This window comes from Scyliorhinus torazame, chromosome 15 (assembly GCF_047496885.1).
Source record: "Scyliorhinus torazame isolate Kashiwa2021f chromosome 15, sScyTor2.1, whole genome shotgun sequence".
NCBI classification, from domain to species: domain Eukaryota; kingdom Metazoa; phylum Chordata; class Chondrichthyes; order Carcharhiniformes; family Scyliorhinidae; genus Scyliorhinus; species Scyliorhinus torazame.
In genome coordinates this window covers 124,591,504-124,617,332 of record NC_092721.1, presented here as the reverse complement: position 1 = coordinate 124,617,332, position 25,829 = coordinate 124,591,504, and the positions used below count along the sequence as shown (strand labels likewise).

Below are 25,829 nucleotides of genomic sequence, written 5' to 3'. Positions count from 1 at the left end.
CCAGAGGGTGGTGAATCTGTGGAACTCTGCTGCAGAAGGCTGTGGAGGCCAAATCACTGAGTGTCTTTAAGACAGAGATAGATAGGTTCTTGATTAATAAATGGATCAGGGGTTATTGGGAGAAGGCAGGAGAATGGGGATGAGAAAAATATCAGCCATGATTGAATGGCGGAGCAGACTCGATGGGCTGCGTGGCCTAATTCTGCTCCTATGACTTATGGTCTTATGGTCTAATTAGGGATGGGAAAGAACTGGTGCCCTTGCCATTGATGACCACATCTAACGAAGGAATAAAAATAAAATTCTACAGCCAGACATCCTACTCTTATTAGACACTCACAAAGCTGCTGTATGAAGTCAGGGGGTCTCAGGTAACATATAAACTGGTAGACCTCGAAGGTGGCATTGCAAATTACAATGTAACCATTCACAATACAAACAATTAACAAAAAAGAAAAACCTCATCTCAGCAGTGTCATAATCACTAATTCCTTGTTTATATTAATATTTTCAAGATAACATTTAGTTCTCAGAATTAAAGTGCTAAGCTTATGGTAAATGGAAACATTTAATTAGGAAGCGGATAAACAACCCTAATGTAAAGCAAATCAGCAAGTCTGGGTTCGTGATGGTAGAATGTTAACCTGTGTTTAACTTGCAAGTCAGAGTTATGAGAAAAAAAAATCTATGAATAGCCCATCTCTGGAACTGTAATAGAGCCCGGCCGCTTACCCTTCTGCCAATAAAATATTTAAATTACTTTTGGCGTTCCCAGATGAAAAGAAACCAGTTGATAAACAGTAGATGCTGAGAAGGCTGTTTCTACTTGTGGGAGAATCTAGGACAGGAGGGTGTAATCTCAGAGTAAGGGGTCACCCACTTGAGTCAGAGATGAGGAGGAATTTCTTCTCTCAGGTGACAGTGAATCTGTGGAATTCTTTACCGCAGAGAGCTGTAGAGGCTGGATCGTTAAGGATGTTCAAGGCTGAGATAGAGAGATTTTTAATCAGTAAGGAAATCAAAGGTTATGGGGTTAAGGCGGGAAAGTGGAGTTAAGGATTATATCAAATCAATCATTATCTCATTGAATGGTGGAGCAGACTCGATGCGCATAATGGCCTACTTCTGCTCCTATGTCTTATTGCCTTATGGTAGTTCCTTGCTGGGATTTTGCAGCAATTCTGAGAAAGAGGGTTATGACCTCCATTCGGAATTTAAATTATTCATATGGTTCACAGAATAAAAGAGGTTGTTTTAAAGGTAAGATAATTAGTTTGCATTTCTGTTTGGAACATGCCAAAGCATGCCGTCTTGCCATGGAGATGGGATGTGTGGGTTAGAAGATGTTTGGTTTAGTTTATCTGGGTGTTTCTGACAGAAGGCAGTTGACGATTTGGTCCTATGCAGATTGCAGCTCACTTGGAATTTGTGAGGGGAAAATGATCTGGACGTTTTGCCTAGTTTGGTGCTAGAGGAAATATTCATCAGTGACCCTCACAGTGAAAGATAGTGAACATTTTGGCAGAAAGCAGTCAGCTTGAACAATTAGTCTAGAAAAAGCATTAAAGAAGTTGTAGGAGCAGGCTGGAAAATACCAGTCTGTCCGCAGGTTAAGAAAGCAGTGGGACCCTTGCAGAGAGAACGAGCTCTGGAAGTCTGAGTGACATGGTAATGGTAAGATTCTTGATAGTGTGGATGAGCAGAGAGATCTCGGTGTCCATGTACATAGATCCCTGAAAGTTGCCGGGTTGATAGGGTTGTTAAGAAGGCGTATGGTGTGTTAGCTTTTATTGGTAGAGAGATTGATTTTCGGAGCCATGAGGTCATGTTGCAGCTGTACAAAACTCTGGTGCGGCCGCATTTGGAGTATTGCGTGCAGTTCTGGTCATCGCATTATAGGAAGAATGTGGAAGCATTGGAAAAGGTGCAGAGGAGGTTTACCAGGATGTTGCCTGGTATGGAGGGAAGAACTTATGAGGAAAGGCTGAGGAACTTGAGGCTGTTTTCGTTGGAGAGAAAAAGGTTAAGAGGTGACTTAATAGAGGAATACAAGATGATCAAAGGATTGGATAGGGTGGACAGTGAGAGCCTTTTTCCTCGGATGGTGATGGCTAGCACAAGGGGACATAGCTTTAAACTGAGGGGAGATAGATATAGGACAGATGTCAGAGGTAGGTTCTTTACTCAGAGAGTAGTAGGGGCGTGGAATGCCCTGCCTGCAACAGTAGTGGACTCGCCAACATTAAGGGCATTTAAATGGTCATTGGATAAACATATGGATGATCATGGAATAGTGTAGCTGGGCTTTAGGTTGGTTTCACAGGTCGGCGCAATATCGAGGGCCGAAATGCCTGTACTGCGCTGAAATGTTCTACTATTGTTCTATCTGAAAAACTGAGGAGACATTGAAGTGAATTCCGGAGGGTGGTGCATTGGTCCCTGAAGAAATGAATGAACTTTCAAGATTTTTGAGCGACCAGGGAACTCTTGGCAGGGGAAGTAAAAGTAAAACTAGCTTCACAGTTTACATAGTTATAAACTATAGTGTTAAGCTAGTCATGGCTGCTTTGGCTAATACTTTGTGTTTTTTAGAATATACACACAGTAAAGTTTGTTTTTGTGGAAAAACATGAAACCTTTCGATATGGCTCATTTAACTGCTAGGGTGTTTGAATTTCTCACTAAACGTTAAGGGTCCTTTTGTAAGGGCCACAAAGAATCCAGCACGAGTTTTAAGGATACAAAATAATAACGTTTATTTACTATAACAATATATACATAACAGTAGCAGTAACTTCCCTTGCTACCTTCTCATTCCTGCTGGTTCCTGAACTGGCCAGCTTATTTATAGTAGGAGTTTCTCCGCCCCCCTCATTGGGGAAGTTCATACTCCCATAGGATTGTGGGATAGTCATTAGTCCCCAGCCAATCGTAAGTAGGCAGGTTATAACAGGTCCCTACAGGGATAGTAACAGCAGTCTCCAGTGGTCGCGTAAACACCCATTATTCAGATCACTCAACACCAGGTATAATTGGGACTAGTATAGACTTTGCATCTTTCACCCATTTCTCTGTGAGAGTTGCAATTAGACCCTACAGCTTGTGCAGAACTCCCTTTTAAATGTTTATTTTGGGAATGCTGGATACCCATCATCGTTCGCAAATGAAAAGATGCCAATCGCTGGATACCTATTGAAAGTCCTGCATGAGAATTTAAGCAGCCGAATCAATGGTTGTCCAATATCCACACCAGATTTCCTTTTGCAAATCATTTGTTTTTGGCAAGAAATTGGTCAACGACAGTTAAAATTCCCTCCTCACTTTTTTAGTTATCAGCGATTAAAATCTGCAAAATTTTGCCTTGATCCCCAAAATAATTTTGTGACCTTACAGTGCATCTCCAGTTTTCAATCCTCATTGGTTGCTTTGCACAGTTGACACCAACACAGAATGATTGTCCATTTCTAAATCCATGTGTAGGATTCGCCATTGCACAACGTCAAAATCATAATCGGGCGGAGAATCGATTCGATGCTGGAATCGGGGCCGGCGCCGGTTTGACGCCAGTTTGCAATTCTCCATCAACTCCAAACCAGTGTCATCAGGGTGCGCACCACGTGCAGTCGTAATGCCATTGGCGCCTCATCGACCAGCCCATTCATGATTCTCCTCCCCCGATGGGCCGAGTTCCCGACGGCGTGGGACACGTGTGCTCACACAAATCGTGAACCCAGCGTGATAGCTGAGGACTGTGTCCCGCGCCGCCACACTCAGGCGGGATCTATGCCTCTGACCAGGGGGCTTCTGCAAGGGCTGGGGGGACTGTTGGAGGGTGGCCAGGGGGTGGGCTGTGGGGTCACGGACGGCGGGTTGGGTCCGTGCACGGCTGGCAGCATGTTGTACAACGCGACCGCTGCAGGTCGTCAGCCGTGCGCATGCGCGGCCCAGGACCCTGCCATCCTCTGGACATTTTTTTTGCACGGGAGGCGGGAGTTTCGGTACCGGAATCGGTGAGCGGTTAACCTCGATTTTTTTTCATGTAAACGGATTCTCCGTTTGAGTTGGTACATAGCCGCAGAAATAGAGAATCCAGCCCTATTTGTTTACATTTCTTAATCAGATACTAACTGAACTTCTATGGCATTACTCTTGGCAGTCTGGGGTCAGAAAAACAGTTGTGGCATTAAGGTTCTGAGATAGTGAGGTGAGTTGTATGCTTTTGAATGGGGGAGGGGGCCAGAGTCCGACTGTCAACTCCAACTCATTCCTTAAAAACACTGAATAAAGCATTTTGCAGCCAATTACGGCAGCTGGTGTTGCTAACCTTTGCCTTAGTTTAATTGCTCTGTTCTATCACCTTTGCTCTTGAATCACCAGGTATCTTTCTGATACCGCCACGTGGTTCAAGTCCGAGTAATGATCAATAATCCAATCCACCGCTTAGTAAGAGTTAAATCAAAGCACATTTATTATATACGGTGATCAATACTCATGCATAAATTCTACGTCTAAGCTACTTCCTACAACTAACAGGCCAATACTTAACTTGGAAATGGCCCACCAGGTCAGGGAAATGAATGGCCTTTCGTTCGAGTTCTGAGCCTGCGGGATTTGAAGCTGGTACAGGTTGATAGCTAGGAGCGCCTATCTCGTTGCGAGCGTTGAAGTAAGACTTACTGGATGTTTCGCTATGGCTGGACTGGTCACTGTCGAGGGTTGGTCTGCGTTGCTAAGTGACCCGGTCAGAAGAAGAAGCAGAAGGGTGCAGGACGATGTAGCAGGGTGCAGAAGGGTCGATTTGAACTTGGACTCTCTTCTTATAGTACCCAGGGGCTTCCTGCCTTTCGGGGCGGACCCTGTACCCGGTTCCAAGTGATTGGACTTTGTCCCACATCACTTGGTTCGATTTTCTCCAATGCTGGAGCGATTCCTTGATCGATGGGCGGTCTTGAGGTGGCCGTTCACCTCCCTTTGTGTAGGCTTTTGCTGGCGCTGCCGAGTCTGGGTTGGCTTTGTGTGTCTAAAATTTTGCACATTGTTCCCGGGGATTGCTCATTAGTATGCAGATGGCTGGTGTTTTGTTGTGCTGATGGTTACTGGTATCGATTTTGTCTGGCCTTCCCAGAGGTGAATACACAGTCTACCTGTAGCTGCTTGTTTTAGTCCTGTTGGCTGATTTTCCCATCAGCCTTTGCCGTTCGCCATTTTAAATCGGGGTTTGCCATTCTAAATCGGGAGTTAGCCATTTTAACTGGCTACACTGGTCAACTAGATAAGGGAAGGGTGGGCAGCGCACCCAATCGAGGCTCCAGGATGCGACGTCCAAGGAGAGAGGGGTCAGCCATGGACCAGAGGTTGGTCATTGTCACCCATTTAAAGGCAACCTGACACAGCGCGGTGGCAGCAGCACTGTAATTAATGGTCTGGAGGCAAACTTTTCAAGAAGACTTGGAAATCTATTGAACTAGAGGAGCAGCAGCAGGTAAGAGCTTGTTTTTATATTTTGCCAATTATTGTACCAGCAGTATATTATTCAGGGCCCTTCCAGGAGAGGAAAGAACATTTGAGCACAACTGTCCCATTCCCCTTAAGAATAACAAGCATTTAAGAAAAGACTCAAATTCTATCCTTTAACTCTCTGTCTCTCCACTGTGGCTGTAAGGCCACCATATGGCAGAGAAAATGGAGGGAGTGCCTGTTGTGGGGCCCCTATGAATCCTCCTCCAGCTGTGAGAAATCGGCAGGAGGTCCTCATGCCTACTGATGAGAAGAGGGCATCTCCCAGCCAGACAAAAGTAGTTTGGATAGAGGTTACAGAGGTAGTGAGCAGCCCTGGGGTTGTCAGCAGAATATGGCTACAGTGTAGTAAAAGTCTCAATGACCTCTTATAATCAGCCAGGTGACCGTGTACCCATTTTGCAGATGCACCTATATGTGAAGGTGTGATGATGTGATATGTGTCAAATGTGGGATCATCTCATATCTTAGTCAAGTACACAAGATGGCATGGCAGACAGGCCACTCTGCATGGCCCTGGGATATTCTGGGGTGGGGAGGCTTATGAACTGCAACCTCTGTTAGTTAGCAATGATTATTAAACATTATTGGCCAGCAACAAAGGACATATTGGCCACACAGTTAAAAGCGAGATTTTTCCACAGAAGATTCATTACAATGTCCCTTTTTATTTGCAGGATAAAAGGACACATAATGGCCAAGAGAGGGCCAGGACTGGAGATGGTCAAACAGAACGTGGTAATTTTCACCCCTCGAGAAGAGGAACTGCTCGAGCTGTCTGCGGGTCAGTGGATAAACACAACTGGGCAAGGCGAGGCTGGAGGAAGGACCCAGGGTGTTGAGCCTCCAAGGGTGCATTGATCTTTTCTGCAAAGATAGTGCTGACGGGGGTGAGGAGAATAGAAACTGGGGTAGGTGATGGGGAGGCAACATTGATGGATTTGGACTTTGGAGGTTTGCAGGCTTTGGGAAGGAATGTGTGCCTCAATGTTAGAGGGGCAGGGGTTTAAATCCTGGTTACCATCTCCCAGTGGTTTCAGTGTGTGGTTGTTGGAGGCATGTCTCTCGACATCATCTCGAGTGATGATGGTGCCTTTCATACCCTGGTTTGTTTCACTCACAGGTGAAACAACTGAAGTTGCAGCTACCAGCTCTGAGGGAACAATGTTAACCTTTGAGTAGGAAACCTCAGAGGGTGCAACATCACATCCTTGCTTCACACCTAGCATCAGCGCAGATACATGCACATTGGTGGGTGTGCGCAATACGGTTATAAGGAATCCACACATTGATGCAAGGACAGCACAGTCTCATTGCAACCTGTCAGAGACTGAGATAGTGCAATTCTCTGGTGATTGGAGGAGTTTTTGAGGCAACCTAGATGCTGAGCCCCAACTGATGATTAACCTCTGGGTCATCTGCAAGACAGCAAAAGCTGGACGTACACTGCGAGGTACGTGGATATGTGGCAGAGATTCCCGAACTGCACGCACTGCCACAGACAATGGAGGAGTCCATCCAGAACAAAGATGCTGTGATCATCTATTCTTCAGATTGCATGGCTTCCTCCATTCAAGAGATTGGAGACTGTCATAGAGGGTCAAACCCAGCAGCTCACTGAGGGAATACTGGGTGTACACTTTGACTTGCATTCCATCATTATGTACCTGAGCTCCAGTGTCAGAGCCAGGGCAAGGGAGGGATGAAGCAGCAGGAATTTCAGTCAGGTCCTGGTTACTCTCAGGAAAACAGGGAGGACCAAATGGACCTCATGTTGCCATCAGGGGGCACCTCTCCGCGTGCTTCTGATGGGAATAACCTTTCCTCCATCTCTCTGCCATTGACACCATTGCCTCATAGTGCCATGGTGACAGATAAGCCTCTTGTCAGTGTGCAGGACACTTCCATCACGCTGGGGCCCTCGCGACCTGAGGTGAATAGAGGATGCCTGCCAGGTCATCCTAGGCAAAGGGACAGAAATGTCAGGAGACTGTCTCCAGCACATCTGGCAGTGAGGGGGAAGTATCATGCTGTAGCATTCAGAAAAGACTTAAGACAACGCCTCATTATTCACTCATGGATTCACATGGGTGATTGCTCAGTTTCATTAGGTCTGAAACGTTTTGATTTATTGTCCCAATAAATAACTGGCAGGGGATTCTCCGTCAGCCGGTGCTGAAATCGGGAAACGTAATTGGGCGGAGCATCACGTTTGACGCCAAAATCATGGAGATCGCCATTTTTAGGCCAAATGGCAATTCTCCGGTGCCTCGACAGCAGCGTCAATGCGTTCCACTCCGCACATACAGTAAACACCGCTGGCATATCATTTGCGGTCTGACCCGGTGTTCTCTGTCTCCATGGGGGGATTTCCTGGCAGCAAGGTTCACGTGCTTTTAAAAGTCGTAAAACAGGTGTCGTGGCTGCTGAGTGAAGAGCGGGGGTACGGAAAGTTTCCAACATCGCCATAGTTTGCTGACAGTTGTGCCGCTGGCCGGGAGGCTTCTGCCAGGGCCGGGTGAAGTAGTGGGGAGTGGCCAGGACGTGGGCTGTGGGATCGAGGTGGCGGGACAAGGAACACCATTGCTGCAGCCTGCAAGGCAGCCATGTAGCTGTGCATGCCGCTGATAGCCCACTGTGAACTTAGTGCCACTGGTCCTATGGGTGACACCTCAGGCCACCCCCCCCCAGGTGCCCTCTGGCCCCAGCCAACCCATCAGGAGGATGGGTGCGCTCCAGCGCAACCAATGCCATCTTGTTGGCTGGGATGGTGTGTGTGGGGAGTGAAGTGTATATATGCGGCTGCAGCTTGTCAGCCTCCTGAGTGTCAATCGTGAATCCGGCGAATCCCGCACTGTTTCTCATTGGAATTGATTGTGTTCCACGTGACTCCGATGCTAGCCCCTCCACAGTAGCTGAATCAGTATAGGTGCAACACCAGTTTTGCTTCCGTGCAAGTCCACAAATCCTGCCCCGGTGTCAACACTTAGCCTCAGGAACGGAGAACCCGCCCCTGTTCTTTACACTTGAGGTTCCAGCTGCATTCGTGTTTAATGTTTGTGATGTGCTGGTTTTGGTTTGGATTAACGGCATGGGGATTTGTGCTCATGTGACCCCTTCTGATTGGCCTCATTTGGTGATACATAAATTGGGGCCTTGGTAAGTGGGAAATACCAAGAGAAAATGAGGATGGCCCATCATGTTGTAGTTCAAATTACAGATTGCCAGTTAGAAATTTTCAATATTAGTGAATCTCGCATCTGGCTGACATCCAAAGTATCTTGTCCAGCTGGCTGACCTGACTCATCATCCTTATCATCAGACTCATCTCCAGACTCCTCAGCAGAGGGTGATGCTCACTCCATTGGATCCTCCACTGCCAGGGCTTCCCCTTTCTGGAGCACCAACTTGTGTAAGGTACAGCATATGACGACCCTGGGTGAGACTCGAGCAGGAGAGTATTGCAGATCGCCACCTGGCCAGATCAGGCGATAAAATCTCATTGGTGGAATTATGGTTCTCATTGTAACTCCTCTCTGGATCAATGTGCGAATTTCAGACTGGGGTCATTAGCCATCTTTTCAGAAGATATCCTTTGTCACCCAGAAGCCACCCATCCAAGGGTTCCAGTCTACAGAACATCCCTGGCTCTGGTAGAGTCTTAAGTATGTAGGCATCATGACTTCTGGCAGGATAACATTCAACCACATGCATTATCCTTTTACTGGGGTTACACACAAGCTGCACATTAATGGGATGGTATAGCATTTTCTGTTAGCAAATGATGGCTCTTCTGATGCATTTCAGTTGCCGCATGTGTGCAATCTAATACCCCTTGAACCTCCGGCTCTGCCTGACTGCCAGTCTGCCTGACTGGTGTTGTCATCGCTAGATGAAATGAACTCATGGGCACACCTGAAAAAAGCATCTGTAAAAGCCTTTATGCAATGGTGGGCTGCCAGCTGAGATATTCCACAAATCTCGTCAGATGATGCCTGGGAGGACCGTCAGGCAAAATATTCAGGAACACTGTGATCTTCAATGGGCCGGCTTTTCCAGCCTTTCCCACCGGCAGTGACCCCTCCCACAGTGGAATCCCCAGCGGCAGGACGGGCGAGCCACGCAAAACACCATAGACATCTGAGGGACCGGAAGATCTCGCCGGCGGACAATGGCAAACCACCTCCGCTGCCGGGAAACAGTGGAAATCCCACCCAATGTTCACTATTGAGGCATTCTCCCCGGCCAATAACACACACAGTAATGTGACTGTCTCCCTGTACAGACATAATCTTCATGGGCACTGCCACTCTGACATGGAGTTATGTCATCCTTTGATAGGATACTCTATTGGAAGGATTGTGCCTTTGCCTGCCTCCTGTTGTGTCTCCCCACTGCAGGCTCTTACTCCGTAGCAAGGTCCACAACTTCCAGGGCCACAGCACGCATTAGTCCTTGGCCACCTTCCCTCCTTCTTCTCCTTCTGCTTCACTTTCTCACTGGAGGCAAAGCCTCCTCCCGAATGTCCATGCCCATGGGGACACCGATCTCAAGGTCCAATACTGGGGTGCAGAAAATTCACTTTACAACTGTCTCTCAGGACCCTTCCCTGGCAAATATCTCTCAGTAGAGAGTCAAAATTATAAATGCAGTTACTAGCAACACTCACAAATGTAAGCTACTTTTCCAGCAGACTCTTCTGCTAACGTCAGCCATGATCCTGTTTGCAGCCTTTTTATTCACCTTTGCAATGCCTTTTCATACTTGGCGTGACTCCCTGTGATTGTTTTTCCCCTGCACTCACTGAAACATGGCTCGGACCATGTTAAATATTCGTATACTGGCTAGTTTGCAAGCTGAATTGACCGTTAAGTTTTTTAAATTATGATCAGGCCAGCCGGCAATTAAGGTTTTTGCCCGGCTTCCATATTATTAGAGGTTGGCATGACGATTTTGGGTGAATGATGCAATGACATCACGCTGAAGTTCACGTAAGCGGGATTGGGGGGTGAATTTATCTACGGTGTCCTGATTTCCTGTAAAATTGACTACAGTGAGTGTGAGGAATGGAAAACAACAGCCCCTAATCAGATCTTGTACCTTCTCATTTTCCTTCCACCTGTTACATGGCCTTGTGGATAGCACAATTGCTTCACAGCTCCAGGGTCCCAGGTTTGATTCCGGCTTGGGTCACTGTCTGTGCGGAGTCTGCACACCCTCCCCGTGTGTGCGTGGGTTTCCTCCGGGTGCTCCGGTTTCCTCCCACAATCCAAAGATGTGCAGGTTAGGTGGATTGGCCATGATAAATTGCCCTTAGTGTCCAAAATTGCCCTTAGTGTTGGGTGGGGTTACTGGGTTATGGGGATAGGGCGGAGGTGTTGACCTTGGGTAGGGTGCTCTTTCCAAGAGCCGGTGCAGACTCGATGGGCCGAATGGCCTCGTTCTGCTCTGCAAATTCTATGATAATCTATGATTACCTGCTGGGTTTCCTGAGCTCTGGGAAAATTGGCCCATTGCTGATAAATTCATATCAGCCTCTCAGTTACAGCCTCCTTTAAGTATTACTTTGAAATATCCCACCTCACCTAGACACAACACATAGCCCGTTGCAGTAAAAATGCAGCAGGCATGTATGCACAGATTAGAGTTGTATTACATGATTTTCAATTTTTAACCCACCCGCCCCCCCTGTCAACACTCTCCTTCCAATTGTGGGGATGGGTTTAATATTCATCCCATTAAGTCTGAAGTATTGAGTTTAATTTTAAATAAAACAGTGACTGATCTTTCCATTGTAACTAATGCAAATATATCAGTTACATGAGGAGATCAAAACTGTACACAACACTCCAGATGTGGTCCAACTACGGCCGTGCACAGCTGCAGCAACATTTCCCTACTTTTATGTTCTAGGCTCCTTACAATAAATGCCAGTATTTTGCCATCCTAATCACTTGCAGTATTTATATTTCAACCTTTTGTGATTCATGTACCTCTGCACTATAGAGTTCTGCAGTCCCTCTCTATTCAAATAATAACTACAGGCTGAAGTTTGCCATTTTTTGGCAAAGTATCCTCTCAGGTGGGAAAAATAAAGGGTATCCGGCCAGTGGTGTTACTGGGTTTACCCGCCATATTCTTAAACTGATTGAGAAAAAAAGTAAGAGGCAGGTGCCATGACATCACGCTGCAACTTAGGTTTTTAAAAGATAAAAAAATAGAAACACCCCTCTCATCACTCCCCCAATCCTCAGGGTAGAACTCCTGCACAACCCTCCCCCAGCACCTCACCCATGGAACCCATAACTCTATCATGTCCCCCCCCACCCCACCCCCGCCAAGGAACACCACACCACACCCAGCACTGCCCCCTATGGGCTGCACTCACCTGTGCGCCTCTGGTGGGTTCTTCTCACCAGGGACATAGTCCCCAATGCTATGAAGGGTCTTAAAAATTTGACTTTAAAATTCCACTCAACCCTACAATAGGCCTTAATAGGCATTTAACTGGCTCATTTGGCAGCCTTCCATTAAAACTATACTAGCTCCAGAGAACTGAGTTGGGGCGGAAACCCGGCGATGCTGTGCGCCCATGTACCTTGCAGCTCGACCTCACATTGGTGCTAAACGTCCAGTCCCAAAGATCTGCGATCTCAACCTTATATATATTCCATTATGCAGTGGCATAGTGGTATTGTCACTGGATTATTAAACCAGAGACCCAGGACAATAATGTGGGGACCAGTGTTTGAATCACACCACGGCAATTGGTGCAATTTGAATTTAGTAAAAACCTATAATTGAAAAAAGTTTAATGATGGCCATAAAACTAATTGTCATACCTATATGTGACTCCAGACACACAAAAATGTGATTGACTATTAAATGCCTTCTGAAATGGTTCAAGGTCAATTAGGGATGGGCAATAAATACTGGCCCAGCCAGTGATGCCCACATCCCCTGATTGAATTTTTAAAAATGGAACATGCGCAACTGTCTGGCCAAAGGATTCCCAAGATTCACAATCGTTTGTGGGAAGAAATGTGTCATTTCAGTCCTCAATGATTTAACCCCGTATTAGGCTGCTGTAGATTCCCCATCCAGAGGAAACAACCTCTTTCATTGTCTACCCTAACCTTCAGATTCTTGTACGTTTCAATGAGGTCATGTCTCATTCATCGATTCTTTCCCCTTTACCTACTCAAAAAACTTAACTCACTGCACCTCCCGCTCTCCTGCAGTTCTGCTCTTGGGTTTGGTTTCATCAGCTGTCGCCTTTCTCACCTTCCCCAGGTCCTCTCTAATATGATTGCCGTTTGCCCCTTTCACAGGTCCGCCCTTGGACCTAGTTTTATCGTGGATCGCTCTTCTCAAACTCTTCTCTTTCTTTTCACGTTATCATGAATCCAGGCTATGTCAGAGGACAGGGTGACAATCGGACCAAGGTAGCATCAAAAGGGAGAAGAGTGGAGGAGGAGAATGAAGGGGTATGCCAGATGGAGGAGAGGAATAGAGGGGGCTAGGTAAGGAAAGGGGCAGGGAGCAGGGGATGCAGGCAAGGAGCTGCAGAGGAACAACCTCAGTATGGGAAGTTGATAAAGTAATACTTGTGCTTGGAAAACCTTACTGACAGGGTGGATCTGGTGGTACTGGCAGCATATTTTGGACGTTGCCTTTTCCCAAAACCCAGGACCTCACTGCAAACAGTGCATGACTTTTATACATATTGCACAAAGGCACAAGATGCACAGATCTTTGAAGAATGTTGGTGCGCTTCAGGACTTGCAGTTAGATGGCACAATTCAGTCAGGTTAAAAAAAATTCTCCCCTACAAATAAGAACATACACTGAAAGACAAACATAGCTGTAGCATAAAACTGATAATCAAAAGTATATTACACTGACGGAGAAGAATAGTTTAAGGTAAATGGACAACATAAGGGACAGGTTTTCTCAACAGAGGGTAAACTTTATCTTTTCTTGAACATTACGTGTCACTTAATGAAAATCAAATCTATCTGTTTTTTTCTTATGTTGATGTAATTATGAAGAAGTGCTGTCCACTTGAACCCCATATACTCCATATATGATTATACAAAAGTGAAAACAAAATGCACAGGGCAGGCATAAATATTAGTTCATTCTATTGAACTACCATAAATATATGTTTTTATTATTTAGGACGATTAACAAATAATCGCAGTAATTATCTGAGATTTGACCATGTCATGAACCTTTGGTCTACAAGATCAATAGAAATTGCAATTTTTTTTCTGACTTCTGAATTTACATAAAATAGTTTATTGCTTTTTCAGTTTTGTAAATGATGAGAATAATAAGAAAGAGTCTTGTTTCTCTCTGTCATTGAGAGTGAGCTATTTAATCCCCTTTTAATGCACACTCTGCTCCTCAGTGGTACAAGAAACCAGATTACAACCTGTTCATGCCCTATTTGCGATATAGAAGAAAGAATCCTGACCAGCCTTTCTACATTCTACATCCAAAATTTGTCTGGCAGCTTTGGGATATTATTCAGGAAAACACTCAGGAAAAAATACAGCCAAACCCTCCCTCCTCTGGCTTCATTGGTAAGTCTATCTTTCCTCGTTTCGAGTCATCCATGCAGTTTAATTGTACAGCAAACAAGTACAGGTTGAGCATTCCTTATCCGAAATCCAAAACCCCCCCAAATTTCAAAATCCACACTTTTATTCGAGCACCAACATGATGTGACGCGTCCTGGGCCATGCACAGGTTCCAATGCACCGCACATGCGCAGTTCTCAATGCGCCGCACATGCACAGGTCCCAACGCATTGCACATGCACAGTTCCCAAAGCGCTGCACGTGCACGATTTCCAACATGCCACACGTGTAGTTTCCAACATGCCATACATGTGCTGTTCCCAATGCGTGCCATACATGCGCAATTCCCAACGTGCTGCAGATGCACATTATATTCCAAAAAACGAAAAATTCCCAAATCTGATTCACACTCGGCCCCAAGTATTTCAGATAAGAGATGCTCAACTTGTAATGGAAACTCATTTCTTTGCTAACGGAATATACCTGGAATTTAAAAATTATGGCACAAGTTCAAATATCGTTAGATACAGAAAAAAATTAATATGTTTTGAAAAGTGACATGAACCTTAGGTGAATAAGAACTTGATTGCGAACACTATACTTCGGTTGAAAGAAATCAGCGAGATGATATCAGAAGCTTTAAGCACAATTTTTCAATTCTCCCAAAACATATAAATTGTTCTGTGGAAGCTAATTTTGTACCTTCATTCAGGAAATGCGGATTGATAAACCAATTGACTATGGACCGGTTAGTCTAATCTCAGTTTGTGGACAAATGCTCAGAATTAATAACACAAAATAACATTGATATGAATTTAGAAATGCGTAGTGTAATCAGCAAGAATTTATCAATCAAGGCATATTCAACAATTCCAATTGAGTCTTTTGCATAGATAAAGAGTATGAAGAAAATAATGTGCATGAGCGGTAGTAACTGGTCTCATCGCACCGGACCTGGTGACGCGCCAAGGCAGTTGAATCTCCGTGACGCTTGAGACGTCTTATGAGCTTTAACCGAACCTTACGAGACGTCGCGATCTGGATCTTGTCCTCACTGGTCATGATCCAGATCTGCATATTTAGATGAGCCATTAGGCTCACTAACGTGGACCAGTTGTAACAGCACCTGGGGGAGTCTTCCAGACCTTTGGAGACCCCTGGGTGATCGGGCTCTGTGCAGGTTGGTACCCTGGCACTCTGGCTGGCACCTTGGCACTGCCAGTATGGCACCTTGGCACTGCCACCTGGGCACCCTGGCAGTGCCATTCTGGTGGTGTCCAGGTGGCACTGCCATTGTGCCAGGCTGGCAGAGCTAGCAGTGCCATGGTGCCAGGTTGTCTGTGCCAGGGGTCAGGCCCAGGGTGCTTTGCCCTTAAAAGGTGGTATGAGGGAGGACTCGAGGACCCTGGAAGAGGTAGGATGAATGCAGTAGGGGATCTAGAAGTTACAGTGCGGATGCTGAGAGGGATTCGAAAGATTGGAGCTGCCTTTATAAATTGCGGCCAAAGTACTCTTCCTGCATTGGCGAGCTGAGCTTGTCAGTGCAGAAATGATGTAAGTGCAGCCTCGATGGGCATTCTTCGCTGAGGACAAAAAAATGTGAAGTGCCATTGAATAAACAACTCTGCATGGTCTGATGGGATCCTCTGCGAGGTAAGATGACAATTTTGGATTGGGGAGGTGGTTGGGACTCCCTCTGCAGTTTGAATGGGGGATTTTAAAAAGTGCCATTGAATAGCAGGATGTTTCCCAACGCTGCAATGCTAAACGCGCCCAAAAGTGGATTCTGATTTTTTTTTTTTCCTCATTATATATTCCTCACCCATATATATTTCTGAAGAATTGAACAGGGTGTCTCACAAGAGGTCTTATAGAAACATTCAGTCAAATGGTGCAGAGTAAATGCAGCAACATAAATTGGTTTAGAAAGTGGGCTAAACAGCTGGCTTGTAATGCAGAACAATGCCAGCAGCGTGGATTCAATTACAGTACCGGCCTCCCAACAGGCGCCAGAATGTGGCGACTAGGTATTTTTTCAATGTAACTTCAGTAAAGCCGACTTGTGACAATAAGCTATTATTACTATTAACATATTGAGACCATCAGCTCCAGATTTTACGTTCCACATGAGCCTCTCCCCAGTCCACTTCACTGAACCCGATCAGCGTTTCCTTCTATTTCCTTCTCACATGTGTTTATCTCGCTTCCCTTAACAAAATATGCTGGTCACCTCATTTATTCGCTGTAGTCGCAAGTTCCGTGTTCTAATCACCCTGGGTCATGAAGTTTCTCCTGAATTCCTTACTGTTTTGTAAGTCACTATCTTGAGCGGAGAATCGGCGCATGGGCGCCGGCGTGGTTGTCGCGGCGCCGCTCACGGGCTGCTCTACGCAGCCAGCCCACCGATTCTCCGGCTCGGATAGGCCGAGCGCTGTAAGAAAAGAGCCAAGTCCCACCGGCGCCATTGTAACCTGCTCTGGGCCGGCGGGACCTCAGCATGTAAGGGTCGGGTGGCGGCCTTTAGGGGGGGAAAGGGGGTCCGACCCTGGTGGGGCCTCCGATGTGGCATGGCCCGCGATCGGGGCGCACCGATCGCCGGGCCGGCCACTGTGGCTGGGGGCTTCCTTTCCTACGCGCCAGCCCCTGTAGTCCTGCGTCATGTTGCGTCGGGGCCGGCGCATTTAAGGAAGCCACTGCGCATGTCCTTGTTTGGCACAATGTCCATGCAGTGAACATTGCCACTGCGCATGTCCTTGTTTGGCACAATGTCCATGCAGTGGACATTGCCACTGCGCATGTCCTTGTTGGCGGCGCAACTGCGCATGCGTGGATCCCGTGGCGCACAGTTCGCGCCGGGATCTGCAACTGGAGCGGCGCAAACCGCTCCAGTGCCGTGCTAGCCCCCTGGAGGGGCCAGAATTAGTCGTGGGAGCGGTTCGTTCACGCCGTCGTAAAACGCTACGGCATTTACGACGCCGTGGACACTCTGCCGCGGGATTGGAGAATACCGCCCCTTATATTTATGACACCTAATTTTGGACCCCTCCACAAATGGGAATATTTCTATGTTAACCCTGTCACGGCTCTTTAAAACTTTCAAGATCTATCAGGTCAAGCCTCAGCTTCCTCTTTTCTAGAGAAAACAGCTTAACCTGTTCACGCTTTCTGGATAGTTATAACCTCTCAGTTGTGGTATCTTCCTTGTGAATCTTTTCTGTAGTTTTTCCAGTGCCTCCATGTCCTTTTTTATAAATGATGGCCATTGTGCACAGTTCTGGCCAAGTACAGTGTAGCCAAGTTCTATATAGGTTTAACATAGCTTAACAAACCTTAATCAACATCTTCAAGAGAAAAAGGAAAATATAAGGAAAGAAATAAAAATCCACTTCGTATCGATGCTTTATCCATCAAATGAAGAAATGTTTGATTTCATAAAGGGAATGCAGTACAGAGTGTGTGTGTATTTTTGAAGGATTCAATAGGGTGTCTCACCTGAAGCTTGATAAGAAAATTCAGTCATATGGTGCAAAAAAATGCAGCAACATGAATAGAAAATTGACTGATGGATGGGAGATGAAGAATTAAGATAAAAGGCTGTATTCAGACATGAAAAGGGTTAGAAGTGATGTGATGCCGGAGCAGAACTGGTTCTTTATTTTCTCCCGCTCTGTGTATAAATGATATATAAATGGGTATTGGGATCTCAATCTCAAATTTTGCTGATAAAGTAAAATTCTGATGTTTGGCACATAGTGAGGAGGGACTGTAAAATGCTTCAGGAAGAAAGATTAAAGGAATGTCAGACAGATCGCAAATTCAAGTTAATGTAGATAAGTACGAGGTTAAAAAAAACAAGAAATTGAAGCATATACTTGATGGTAACGCAATGAGGATGTGAATGAACAGAGAGACCTAGGCATTCAAGGTCACAAAAATCTGAGGGCCCTTATTAAAGCCACACACACAAGAAAGCAGCAGCTTGTTTTGGTATAATGGGCGCGATTTAACCCAAAATTATCTAAGAGTGCTAGCGAGCGAGAACGGCTGCGAGCTTCCCGACGCTCAGCCAGGCAAGGCTGTTACTGCTATAAAATGTTAATCGATCTACTTAACGAGGCCCCACGGCCTTCTTGCCGCAAATCATGGTCCCTCCGGCTAATTTGCCAAAATCGCGCTCGCCAGCCCCCCCGCTAACAAGTGCGAGCAGCACTTTAAATACTTCTGCACAGTCAATCCCACTCAGCTCACAGCCATGTCAACCAGACAACCAGGCCCACATTTAGGCGATGTTGATCTGGGCAGACTACTGAAAGTGGTCGAGGCCAGACAGGATATCCTGTTCCCCCGAGCATCACAGAGGGTCAGCCACAGGGCAGCCACTGCCGCCTGGGAGGAAGGCAGCGGCAGTCAGCTTGGGGATTGTGACCAGGAAGACCAGCACCCAGTGCCGCACGAAGGTCGACGACCTCCACCGGGCCGCACAGGTGAGTTTGCACCAGACACCTGACTTTCCCCTCCCCACACATACTCTCCCCCACCATACTCCCCATACTCCCCATTCTCCCCATCCCCCCATACTCCCCATCCTCCCCCCCATATAGCCCTTCTCACCAAGCCCCCTCTCCCAATCCCTGATCACAACCACCCCCCCCCCCCCCCCCCCCCCCCACGATGAAACACACACGCAGCTCACGATGCCCCCACTGTGTACCTGCAGGAGAAGTTGGTCCACAACTGATGGGAGAGGGCCCAGGCGGGCATCAGTGTGCCTGCCATGAGAGTCTTCAGTCCCAGGGCAGCACACTGGTGCAGTGGTTAAAGTTGCTGTCTCTCGGCGCCGAGGTCCCAGCTTCGATCCCGGCTCTGGGTCACTGTCCGTGTGGAGTTTGCACATTCTCCCCGTGTTTGCATGGGTTTCGCCCCCACAACCCAAAGATGTGCCGGGTAGGTGGATTGGCAACACTAAATTGCCCCTTAATTAGAAAAAATTAATTGGGTACTTTAAATTTATTTTTTAAAATTTTTAAAGAGTCTTCAGCCCGCTGGAGGTCGCGGGGTGGCCAAGGACTAAGCAGTGACCACCGTAGAGGTCGGCACACAGCACAGAGATGAGGATCCACTGGCCCCCACCCAGATGACCTGTCAAACGTGAGTTGTTAATGCCGTACATGTCATAATATACACACAGGTATATGATGGTGCACAGACAGGCAGTGATTGACACACAGGATGACCAATGAACACACAGAACACAGCAGCCAATCACCAGACAGGACACGACCACTATAAAGCCAGAGGGCACTAGTTTTCCCGCTCTCTTGGGATCCAGTCTCTGAGACAGTCAGAGCCCGTGAGCAGCAACTAGAACATACACCATGTGGTAAGAAGATATTCTGGTCAGATTAGCCTCCGGTCTCCAGTCAAGTCAGCATAGTGTCAACCCAGTTTTTTTTAAATAAATTTAATGCCATACATGTCATAATATACACACAGGTATATGATGGTGCACAGACAGGCAGTGATTGACACACAGGATGACCAATGAACACACACAACACAGCAGCCAATCACCAGACAGGACACGACCACTATAAAGCCAGAGGGCACTAGTTTTCCCGCTCTCTTGGGATCCAGTCTCTGAGACAGTCAGAGCCCGTGAGCAGCAACTAGAACATACACCATGTGGTAAGAAGATATTCTGGTCAGATTAGCCTCCGGTCTCCAGTCAAGTCAGCATAGTCTCCAGTGTGGCAAGCTTGGCCACTGCGCAGCCCTGTGCAGATCTGCTAAACTGCCCAATACACAGCGATCCCCGTCGCAGCGTCCGTTCAGTACAGCAACCCGTTGCAGACTCCGACTCTGACATGGTTCCAGATTCCGACACCGAGGGCCTCATATCCCCATTCCGGGTGGGCATCATCACCGAGCATACGATGCTTTCAGCGAAGAAGGTGAAACAACTCCCAGTGATGAGCATTGATCCGGACGATGAGTGGTGTGCCACCCTCACGGTCAACAAAGCTCGCATACGCTTCAGGCTGGACACCGGCGCTTCAGCGAACCTCATTTCAAAGTCTGACCTTGACATCATCCGCGTCAAGCCAAGCATTCTTCCACCGGCCTGCCAGCTCCTCGACTACAATGGCAATGCCATTGATGCCAGTGGCTCATGCCAGCTTGCGGTATCCCATCATTCTTCACAAGCAACCCTGCGTTTTGAAAGTGTAAGAACGAACAGAGCTTCTCTGCTCGGTGCTCGGGCCTGCAAAATCCTTAATCTTGTGCAGTGGGTTCACACCATGTCGTCCGCAGAGGCAACGGCCTCGCCAGATGTCAACTTCCAAGCCCAATTAGATGACATCATAGCACAATACCACAGCGTCTTCGAAGGTATGGGTACACTACCTTACCGATACAAGATACTGCTGAAGCCGAATGCCACACCTGTGGTTCATGCACCGCGTCGGGTGCCGGTACCCCTCAAGGACCGCCTCAAGCAGCAGCTGCAAGACCTCCAGGACCAGGGCGTCATTTCTCAGGTCACTGAACCCACGGACTGGGTTAGTTCCATGGTCTGTGTCAAGAAACCGTCAGAGGAACTTCGCATTTGCATTGACCCCAAAGATTTGAACCGTAACATCATGAGGGAACACTACCCTATACCTAAGCGAGAAGAGCTCACCAGCGAAATGGCTCACGCCAAGCTTTTCACGAAGCTGGATGCCTCCAAGGGGTTTTGGCAAATACAGCTGGACGCGTCCAGTCGAAGGTTGTGTACATCTAACACCCCGTTCGGTCGCTACTGTTACAACCGGATGCCCTTTGGCATTATCTCCACCTCGGAAGTGTTCCACCGCATAATGGAGCAAATGATGGAGGGCATCGAGGGGGTGCGAGTGTCCGTCGATGATATTATCTGGTCCACAACTCCTCAGGAGCACATCGATCGCCTCAAGCGAGTGTTGCACAGGATCCACGAGCATGGCCTCCGACTCAATAGAGCCAAATGCTCGTTCGGTCAAGCAGAAATAAAGTTCCTTGGCGACCATATTTCGCAGTTCGGTGTGCAGCCAGATGCAGACAAGGTGGCGGCGATCAACACCATGAAGAGCCCAGAGGACAAGAAGGCGGTCCTCCGCTTCTTAGGGATGGTCAATTTCCTTGGGAAGTTTATCCCCAATCTTGCATCACACACCACAGCTCTCCGCAATCCTGTCAAAAAAACTACGGACTTCCAGTGGCTCCCCGCTCATGAGCAAGAGTGGCGTGAGCTCAGGGCAAAACTCACCAAGGCCCCAGTACTGGCGTTTTTAGACTCCGCCAAGGAGACAAAGATCTCCACCGACGTGAGCCAGGCTGGCATTGGGGCAGTACTCCTCCAGCGGGACGAATCCTCCTCCTGGGCCCCAGTCGCATATGCCTCTAGAGCCATGACGCCTACTGAGCAACGATACGCTCAGATTGAAAAAGAATGCCTGGGCCTCCTCACAGGATTGACAAATTCCATGGTTACATGTATGGATTCCCCAAAATCACGGTCGAGACAGACCACAGGCCATTGGTTCACATCATCCAAAAAGACCTCAATGATGTGACGCCACGGCTACAACGTTTCCTCCTCAAACTCCGCCGCTATGATTTTGACCTGGTCTACACACCGCAAAGAGCTCATTGTGGCCGACGCACTCGAGATCCATCACCGTGCCATGTGAGCAGTCGGACTTTGTCTGTCAGATAGATGCTCAGATGAAGTTTTGTGCATCCAGCTTTCCGGCCACTGATGAAAGGGTCGTGCAAATTCGTCAGGAGACGACCAGAGATCCTTTACTCCAGCGGGTAATGCGACATCTCACGGATGGTTGGCAAAAGGGGCAGTGCCCCCAGTTTTATAATGTTAAGGACGATCTAGCGGTAGTGGGCGGAATATTAATGAAGCTGGACAGGATAGTAATCCCACAGAGCATGTGAGAGCTGGTCCTCGGCCAAATCCACGAGGGTCACCTGGGGGTCGAAAAGTCGCCGTCGAGCCCGAGAGGCAGTATATTGGCCAGGCATCAGTCAAGATATCGCCAACACGGTCCTCAATTGCCCAACGTGTCAAAGGTTCCAGCCAGTTCAGCCCAAAGAGACTCTACAGCCGCATGAACTGGTGTCCTCCCCATGGTCCAAAGTTGGTATTGACCTCTTTCATGCAAAGGGCCGAGACTATGTCCTCTTCGTGGACTACTTTTACAACTACCCCGAGGTGGTCAGACTGACTGACCTCACATCAGCAACTGTATTCAAGGCATGCAAAGAGACGTTTGCCCATCATGGCATTCCACTTACAGTTATGACTGAGAATGGCCCTTGTTTCTTCAGCCAGGAGTGGACGGATTTTGCCCGGCGGTACAATTTTATGCACGGCACTTCAAGCCCCCACTACCCCCAGTCGAATGGGAAGGCTGAAAAGGGGGTCCACATTGTTAAAAGACTGTTGTGCAAAGCTGCTGACTCGGGTTCGGATTTTAACCTGGCTCTGTTAGCCTACAGGGCGACTCTTCTGTCCGCTGGCCTGTCCCCAGCACAGCTGCTAATGAACCGCACACTGCGGACGACGGTGCCGGCTATCCACATCCCGGACCTTGACAATTTTCCAGTCCTGCAGAGGATGCAACAGTCTCGGGCTCAATGCAAGTCGGCGTACGACGCCCACGCCACAGATCTCCCTGCTCTGGCTCCTGCTGACCGAGTTTGTGTTCAGCGACCTGACGGTGGCTGGTCTGCCACGGCTGTGGTGGTTAAGCAAGTGGCCCCGAGATCGTTCCTCGTTCGCATGCATGATGGCTCCTTTCTTCGGCGTAATAGGCGGACACTGCAGCTACTTTCACGCCCGCCACCTGAACGTGACGTCCCGCCTCGCAAGCTTGTTCCTCAGGACGCGCCTTTCCACGAGGCCACCGATCTGCCAGTTCTTTTACCGACCTCCACATTGGAGGCTGTTCCGCCCATTCAAGTGCAGGCGGCCCCTGACCCACCCTTGAGGCGGTCAACCAGAATTCGTCGCCCGCCATAGAGACTGAATTTTCGACTGAATGTTCCATTACCTTGTGATCCGTTTACACATCTGTACATATTGTTTCTTCCTAATTTGTTATCTGCCCTCTATCTGCACTAGACACCTTCCCATGTGAATACGTCAACATACTTTGTATATAGTCAGGCTCCTGTACACACACACACACTCACTACTTATTTACCTACACACATTTTTTTTAATAAGTTTTTAAAAAAAGGGGGAAGATGTCATAATATACACACAGGTATATGATGGTGCACAGACAGGCAGTGATTGACACACAGGATGACCAGTGAACACACAGAACACAGCAGCCAATCACCAGACAGGACACGACCACTATAAAGCCAGAGGGCACTAGTTTTCCCGCTCTCTTGGGATCCAGCCTCTGAGACAGTCAGAGCCCATGAGCAGCAACTAGAACATACACCATGTGGTAGTAAGATAGTCTGGTTAGGTTAGCCTCGGGTCTCCAGTCAAGTCAGCATAGTGTCAACCCACAGTTAAAGTATGTATGGTAGTTAAGAGTTCAATAAAATCGAGTTCCATTTCTTCAAGTGTTGGAAGCCTGTCTCTCTCACTGCTGCAGTAAACGCAGTCCTCGCAGACCCGGCATACCCAACACATCAATACAGACTGACCCATCCCTCCCACTAACCACATGTCCATTCTCCGGCAGTACCCGCAGTCGACGGCACTGGCCTATCTGGGGTCGACTCCACCCTGCCTCCCAAGACAACACCTCCGAGGAGAGCTCCGAGAATGCCACCATTATCGGGGCACATCTACCATCCCCACCCTCCACCAGCACAGAGACACACACCTCGGTGGGCGAAAGTAGTGGTCAGTCTTCTGGTGCACATTCTGATGAACACCACACAATTACTGATACACATCAGGTGGAGGCAGGGACACCCAGGCGAGACAGCAGTCAGATGTTGCTGGATCCCTACCCAGCTGGGACCCAATCAGGTGCTGAGCCTCTGGGACAGGTTTACCCGGAGCTGATGCAGACAATAGGGTGCGGTCATGAAATTCAGAGGAGGATGTCGGCGACCCTCCAGCAGGTCCATAGACAATTGGAATAGTGCAGGAGATGGCACCGAGGCCAACACTGCTAGGGTGACCGCAGTGTAGAGCTTGGTGCTCAACGTGAGCAGCATGAGTGGAGGTGTCTAGGGCAGGGCTCAGTCAGTGACGGCCATGACTGAGCACCTCAACAGCATTTCCCAGTCACCGGGGGATGTCACCCAGTACCAGGCGGCCCAGTCTCATTGCCCGTGCCCTCAGAGCACATCCTGGTCGCTAGTGGAGGCCTCCCAGTCCCATGTGGGCACAGCCCTGATGCTACAGGAGATGTCCTAGTCTCAGGTGGGCATAGCCGAGGTGCCACAGAGCATGTCCTGGTCGCTGGGGGGCGTGTCTCAGTCACAGGTGGGCATAGAGGGAACACTCCATGTTTTTTTAAAATCATGAGTTTTGTTAAAGTGAAAAGGGAAAATCCAGTTCCACGTATCGGGACGTCAGTGGTGATGATCATCAATTTGGAAATATTGCCAAAGTGTGAGTGAAGAGATTTGGATGTATTCCAGTATTCCTGCCTGCAGAGGATGTTGTAGTGAGGAGGTCAGTGTGCACTCCATGGGCTGAATTTGTGATGCTTCCACTGGACGTGTTTTGGGCCCGGGGCTCAACCTAAGCTCACCACTCCAAAATCAGCAGCCCGCCCACCATATATAAATAAGTAATTGAGCTTGTTAACAAGTCAATTTACCCCTTTAATACGTTGCCTGAGCTGTAATATGTGGGCATTGTCAGTTGAGCAAGAGAGGGAAGGCAGTTATTGTAAAACGTTTTTTAAAAGGAAGTGGGGGAGACTATTATATTCAAGGGGTGCCCTTTGTGCATCAGAGGGCAACCCCCCCCCCCCCCACCAAGATAGTACCACCCCCTCCCCCACTTTCGTCCCAAGACCCAGGACAGGATTCTCTCAGCCCGGGGCCGGGCCAGCGAATCCCCGCGACCGGCACGAATCGCGCCACACTACCCCGACGGCGACACTCGATTCTCCGCACAGCGATTCTCGGCCCGGGATGGGCTGAGCAGCCTTCATAAAAAACCAGAGTCTCGCTGGCGCTGTTCACACCAGCTCTTAGCCGGTGAGACCTCTGTGTGGAAGGGTCCGGGGGCGGCCTGTGCAGTGGGGGGGGGGGCCTCCGATGTGGCCTGGCCCGTGATCGGGGCCCACCGATCAGCGGGTCAGCCTCTCTGACTGGGGGCCTCCTTTCTTCCGCGCCAGCCCCTGTAGCCCTGCGCCATGTTGCGTCGGGGCCGGCGTGGAGAAGGGAGCCACTGCACATGCGCACCTTATCGCTGGTGCCACTACTCATGCGCGGACCCCGTGGCGCCCAGTTCACGCCAGGATCAGCAGCTGGAGCGGCATGGGTCGCTCCAGTGCCATGGGGGCCAGAATTGCTGATCCTGAAGCCGTGTTGACGCCGTCGGGTTTCCGACGGCGTCAACACTTCGCCTCAGGGTCACAGAGTCCCACCCCCAATCTCCTGCCATGTAAAATCCAACCCCAATTGGACAGAGTGGTTTTCTTTAGCAATTTGTTTTCCTCTGTTATGAAGAAACACATCATACTTAAAAAGCCTTCAAATCAAAAT

General features: G+C 48.3%; 1 protein-coding gene across 4 annotated transcripts in view; it reads left to right on the top strand.

The window, feature by feature from the left end:
* Positions 1-25,829, top strand: part of st6gal2a (ST6 beta-galactosamide alpha-2,6-sialyltranferase 2a) — a 248,051-nt gene that overhangs the window by 186,815 nt on the left and 35,407 nt on the right. For all 4 annotated transcript variants that reach the window (XM_072476680.1, XM_072476678.1, XM_072476676.1 and 1 more), the window contains one exon: positions 13,931-14,105. In XM_072476680.1, the coding sequence (XP_072332781.1) occupies positions 13,931-14,105 (175 nt within the window). The remainder of the gene's footprint in view (positions 1-13,930; positions 14,106-25,829) is intronic.